The sequence below is a fragment of the Fomitopsis serialis genome (assembly GCF_022376445.1).
Source record: "Fomitopsis serialis strain Sig1Antser10 chromosome Unknown B0H18scaffold_165, whole genome shotgun sequence".
NCBI lineage: Eukaryota > Fungi > Basidiomycota > Agaricomycetes > Polyporales > Fomitopsidaceae > Fomitopsis > Fomitopsis serialis.
Genome location: NW_025955125.1, coordinates 44,594 through 50,734, shown reverse-complemented (window position 1 = coordinate 50,734; position 6,141 = coordinate 44,594). Strand labels below are relative to the sequence as shown.

The 6,141-nt window shown below is 56.2% G+C and overlaps 1 protein-coding gene across 1 annotated transcript; it reads right to left on the bottom strand.

The window, feature by feature from the left end:
• Window positions 1-4,477: 4,477 nt before the first annotated feature.
• On the bottom strand, window positions 4,478-5,742 carry B0H18DRAFT_139486 (uncharacterized protein). Its single transcript, XM_048036824.1, has 2 exons — window positions 5,242-5,742; window positions 4,478-5,196 (listed from the first exon to the last, which is right to left on the bottom strand). The coding sequence occupies exons 1-2, from the start codon at window positions 5,638-5,640 to the stop codon at window positions 4,894-4,896; spliced, it is 702 nt and encodes a 233-aa protein (XP_047886457.1). The 5' UTR covers window positions 5,641-5,742; the 3' UTR covers window positions 4,478-4,893.
• Between the last annotated feature and the right edge of the window lie 399 nt (window positions 5,743-6,141).

The following is a 6,141-nucleotide window of genomic DNA, read 5'->3' as shown; positions in this document are numbered from 1 at the left end:
GAATTGTTCCTCGTCAAAATGTATGTTCGACACCTCATGATGCAGTGTAATTGCTGAAACGCGAACAGCCCGAACATTTTGGCCTTAAACTTCGCGTCGACAACCACAGAATCTACCGTCTTCCTCATAATATGCATGATCGTATCCGGCTTGCTCTTATATTACTTCTATCGGGCAACCTCTCAATGTACCACCATCCGCGTCCCGGAAGGGCAACAATCTCTGGAATACCCCAAACATTCTTGGCTTATCCTGCTGGTCAGCTTTTTGCTGACCGTCATCTATCTGCCTGTTAGCACCATAGCCATGCACATCCTAGTCTGGTCAAACGATCTCTGGGTCGTCCCAAATCCGTATACGAACTCGACGTCTAACCCCCCAACCGTGGCACCCTTGGGTCCGCCGGACGAGTACCGTGCGCCTCTCGATTTCTGTTGGACGACAAGCATGAAGCTTGACGCGGTCAACTATGCGCCTGTCCTGGTCATCCTTGCCACCGCCTGCATCGCTGGGGTATTGTAATTCCTTTTAGGCCCTATGCTTTTCTGACACTTTGACTTCAGCTGACAATCTGGTTTCCTATTCGTCTGTACCACACGATCAAGAAAGTTGTCCCGGTCGTTGACCGCTTTACGGAATTGGGCGCACCCAGGAGTAACAGCGACATGAATCGCGAATACCAACGCTTATTGAATCGCGACAAAAACTCACTGAACTTCCTGTACAGCGGTCAGTGTTTTCGTGCATTGTGACTTGGGTGCAAAACCAATCATGCGTCCAGGGTTTCGCAGGGGTTGGGGAACGTACGAATGCGTGTTCCTCCTCGCAAAGCTCACGACGCTCTTGATCACGGCGGTCATCGACCCAGGCAACTGCCTCTTCCGCACCCTTTCTAGTAAATGGGTGGCAGTCGCCCGTCAAATCGTCTTGTTGCTTGCGATGCTCGTCTACTTTATCCTTCAAGGCATCTACGCACCCTTTCTGAATCCCATCAACAACGCCTCGGAGTGGTTTTCACGATTGAATTACGTCCTCACGTCTGCAGTAGCCCTTGGAGTGGCTCTGAATATACCCGGATCAAGCATATTGAACGGAGTCGTTCTTGATATGTGAGGTTGATTCCTAACATTCGCCGCGGGCATTGCTGACATGGGCCGCAGAATTTACATTGTAACTTATGGACTCAGTTTCTGTAAGCAATGCTTGGGACAATCGCTGTCATCGCTATCCTTACATTCTGGGCGCAGATTTCACCATCATTAACATGGACATCACACGTCGCCTCGTCAAAAGTATGTCCAATGAGTCATGACTTCCGTACTAGCTGACCTGCTTGCTTAGGGCTTGCACGTCGCATTGATTTCAGTACGTATTCGGCCCTGATCGCTTCGTACTCATAGCTCACGCGACAGTGTTCCAGGCATTGATATGTTTTCTCCTCGGTATGTGATGCCTCCCCCTGGCGTAACTCCGTACTGATACTGCGAAGGGTTGACCTTTCACAATCATCTCCCCATACACGACGACGGATCTGGCAGGAAGCCCTTATGACGTTGTTTCTAACCAACCCAACTACTGAAATACCGAAGGAACAGCCAATGGACTTCAAGGAAGCGCGAGACGAGGAGTTCCCTCCTTATCTGACCGAGTTCAAGGGCACACCTGGGGAACGTATGGTGGAGAACCTGAAGGTATGCCTTCATCGCATCGTACACGAATAGTTGACGAGCCCCCAAACGCCAGATACTCCGTGAAGTGGGGTCAATCTCCTATTACAAGGCTGTTGCGCTTATAGCTGGACCTGACGCCGCTCTCTTCCGTCGCCTCGAGAGAGACATTCAAGATCACTTCATTGGTCCCGACTGCTATTGGAAACCTCCAGATGCACCTCTCCCGAAGTGCACGCACTTCTTTGGCAACGCTTGGTGGATTCCGTTCCCACCGACTTTGGTAAGTCTCAGGTGCAAGAACCAATTGAACCATTCTCTTATTTCTCCTCGAAGGTCATTCGCTACGACGACGGTCCATTGAGAGCTCTGCAGAACTTGTCACAGCTAGAAGAGTATGTTGCTCAGAACTCGAGCCCTCACATTCGTCGAAAGCGTGAGATGCGACTGGCCCTACGAGCCATGGATGGGCTAGTCGTCATGTGGCCCTATGATTACGTCCGGGTGAGTATCAGTTGACAGAAGGCAATTGAGTTGGGTCGAGTGCTGATTATTCTGAAGAACGTTGGCGAAGACACAGGGTGGTGCTGTTGTCGCAAGCGGTACGGAGCCCAAGCCGTCATCCACTACAAGACTTGTACTTTCCGCATCAAACGTCGCGGGACCCTACCTTGGGAAGGAGTCGATTTGGGTAGCGGATTCGACGTGGAACTGACATACGCGAAGGGCGTCACAGTCGACGGGTCTATCATTGGTCTCACAGATGATCTCGATCTTACCCAGCCTCTCGCTCGGTTCTTGACTATGAACGAGCGACTGATTGCAGAACATCTGGTACCGCTTGAGATGGTTCTGCGCAGTTATCGACATCACAGCAGACGGGAGTGCCAGTGGAAAGCAGACGTCCTCACGTATCAATTCCTGGCCGCCGTCTATAATCAGCCTCGCTTACCTGCAGACGTTGTGAGTGTCGTTCAGGAGCTGGAACGCGACACGCGCGTGCGCGAATTGGTGAACACGAGCCGCCCGATCTTCGAGGTCACGTACGAGAGGTGGTCCGGAGTGTCTGCGTCGGAATTGGCCACATGGTGGTATGTCTACTGGGTACGTATCTCGTCTGTTGTGGCCCGGCCATGCACTGAGGTGGATTGTCACCGTTCTCAGGACGACTTGTGGAGACGGAACTACAATACTATCAGCGCTCTGCAGAAACATGCGTCAGATTTCGACCCCCATTATCCTTCTTCAATAGCATATACCCCTCTGCCCCGTGCCGCGCTCGAGGCCTTCCTGACTCAGCGTGGTCTATTGCACAAGAAGGCGAAGTGGGACGATTTCTTCGACGCCGGCTTGCTCAACAAGATGTATCTGCGAATGAATGACATCGTTTTCCATGGCTCGCATGGGGTAAGCCCTTGTATTGGACTTGCACCACTTGCGCTGACTCGCGCACTCTAGGCCAATGTCTTGCACCTTGGGGAGGACACCTCTGAGCTCGATATGGAAGAAGTCGACATGAAGACTCTCATGCAACCATCAACGCTCGGTACCGGAGCAGGCACCGACTATGATGACGTATCCATTCGTGCACGCCCTTACTATCGTTGGGAAGGCATTCTTGACGACGAGCTCAGAAAGACAAAACCAAAGCATCGACCGTTCCTTGCCAAGATGGCCGTGTGGTTCGGCCTTAGCCCATTCTGGCGGTCTGGTGTGCAGTCGAAGGGACTGGCACTTGATGTGCGCATGGAGAACGGGCGATATGTCTTATTGGACGGTGTCGAGACCCAGACCACTGTGGACGATCCCGATTCCTTCAAGGGACAAAGCAGCGCAGTACATGACGTCTAGCGTAGAGTCCTGTTTGCAAACATTTGTTCTGTTGGTGAAATGTATTGCATATCCATCAGCTGCAGTATGCTGCTGCAAGTTGAAAACGTGCGTGCGCCGGTGGTAATGGGCGCTAGACTCGGTACGGCTTGGTGGCTTGGTGGCTGGGTTATTTTCGCCCAGCCACCACTATACATGCAGTCACTGCCCGTTTGCTTCGCGATTTGTTTGTTTCTCTGTTGAAAGATGCTGCCTTCGATTTTTAGGACAAGGGAACCTCCTTGACCAACCTCCGCATCACGGAACGAAAGCCACTGTCCTGCTTTCTGCCGGTGGGCCGCGTCGCGGGATGCTTACCACAGATCTAACAAACTGCCGATGAGGCTGCGGGAGTTAGGTCGGTGGAAGTGTACACCGTGCACACAGCCACTACGTCCACCCTAGACTGACCACCGTTCAGGTCATAGTGGGTCCAGTCCGCCTACGCGATGCCTGCATAAGCCTACCCTCGTGAGTTCCGAGCATCGGTCTTTCTGCACCCGAGCCTGTGCATCTCCACACCATGCGCGTGCAGTGGTTTTAGTGTATGCACGTTCACTCGGACTCGTGAACTGCCAGTGCCGGCGTGCAGCGAGGTCGCGAAAACAACTTGAAGCGTATGATCGGCGAGCGGCGAGCGGAGCCGCAATCGACGCTGCAACGATTGTCTTCGATCTACCACGCCAGGTATTGCTCAGGGCAATGGCCGCATCGCTCCTCAGGCACAGTGAAAACCGGACCTGCCCGAACTAAGCTGACACCTGCCCGGAAAAGGTCTTGACAGCTGCTGTCAACGACTACACTACGGGCAGCTCTCGGTTGACTGGGGGCAGGCAATTGAAACACGGCCTTAACGCATAACCTGCCCCAACCTGCCGAGAGCAGGCGTCTTAGTCTGCGGGCAGGTCTGGGCAGCTGGGGGCAGGTCCGTAATCTGCTATAACCTGCTGTAAACTGCCGTCGATTATAATGCTACTACACTAATATACATTGCACTACTACTACGCCTCCCGGCCTCCCGCCCGCTTGTCCTCGTCCGTTCGCCCCCCATTCACTACCTGCGACACGCTCGTCGGCTGCGTTTGCATGCGGGGCACTGGCCCTACGCGCTCGCAGTCGGCGTGTGTTGTACACGCCCTGTCCACCGTCGCCGTCTCCTGTGTGTCGCTCGCGCGCGCGGCTCGTTCGTCGACCGCGCTTGCGTGCTGGGCATTTGCCCTGCGCGCTCGTGGTTGCCGTGCGTGCGTCGCCGCCCAGTTGTGGTCCCGCCCGGTTGTGGTCCCGCCCGGTTGTGGTCCCGCCCGGTTGTGTACACGCCCGCCCACCCGATTGTGTGCCTCCTCGGCCTCCCTTCCGCTTACCTGTGTGCGCGTTCGTCGACCGCGTCTGTGCACTGGACATTCGTCCTCCGCGCTCGCAGTTGGCGTGTGTTGCGCACGCCTCGGCCCTGTCCACGTCGCTGTCTTCCGTCTTTTGCTGATCCCCGCGCGATCCGTTCATCGGCCGTGCTTGCATGCTGGGCATTGGCCCTGCATGCTCGCGGTCGCCCTGTGCGTCGGCCCGTCCGCGCGCCGCTTGTTCGTCGGCCGTGCCTACACGCAGGGCATTGGCCCTGCGTGCTCGCCGTCGTCGTGCGCGTCGCGCTGCACGTCACCGCGTCCTGTGCTCGCTGTTAGCGAGCCCTTTCGCGTGTGGCTGGACTCACCTGGCTCTGGCCCTCGACCTCGCCCTCGACCTCGCCCTCGCCCATCCCCGCCAGCCGTTCATTCGTCCCCGCCGTCCGCTCGTCGTTCACGCTTGCCGTGTATTCGTCGTCCACACCTGTCGTGAGTTCGTCGCTGCGCCCAGGCCCGCGGTGTCTTCGTCGGCTAGGTTTGCGTGCGGGGCCTTTGCCGTGGGTGCTCGCCGCGCGCGTGTGCGCCGTGTTGCTGTGCCTGAGGCCGTTCGCGAGTCGACCTGGCGGATGGAGGGGGGCATGCCTCAGATTCCCTGCGAGTTTGGACGCTCGCGGGGTTGCCTCTTTTGGCAATACCCGTACGAGGGCGCATTTGGCGGACACCGGGCGTGCGGGATTGCGCCGGAGTCCCGCAGCGTCTGTTCGCATCGCCAGACCTAGAACAGCGTACTCGAGAGCATCATGCAGCGGTGACAACGGGTCGAGCGCCAGGCTCCGCCAGTAGTTTGGCGGCGACGTTCGACATATTCGACTCGGACTAGATCTGCACGCCAACCCCAGGGTCAACAGATAGCTGATTAGTGCAGGAAGGCATTGTACCCCACAAACGGCTACGCGAAGTCGCCGTTCGCACAACCCAGACTCACCCTCAGGCTCACCCTCGCTCGCCCGTGCGGCACATGTATCAGCTGCGGCACTATAGCCCATCCACCCCGTCGCGGGTCACGATCCTATGTCTGAAAACAAAGGAGAGCTGGCGCGACACTCTGTGTAATGTACTACTCACTCACACACTCCTGGCCGCCTGCAGCCCAACCGCCCGCCCGCCCTGCGCACGTTTGATACGAATAGAGTGATTCATAAAGTCAGAAGGGAGTGCGTGCCTGTGCACGTCGTGGAATAAGATGTCGGCGGATGTCGACGTGGCGG

What these genes read in the sequence shown, in the direction of transcription:
- B0H18DRAFT_139486 (XM_048036824.1), bottom strand. Translation starts at nt 5,640, where the DNA reads ATGCGAACAGACGCTGCGGGACTCCGGCGCAATCCCGCACGCCCGGTG. An exon ending in AGGTCGAGGGCCAGAGCCAG is followed by an intron (nt 5,197 to 5,241) that starts GTGAGTCCAGCC and finishes CAGCGAGCACAG; the next exon opens with GACGCGGTGACGTGCAGCGC.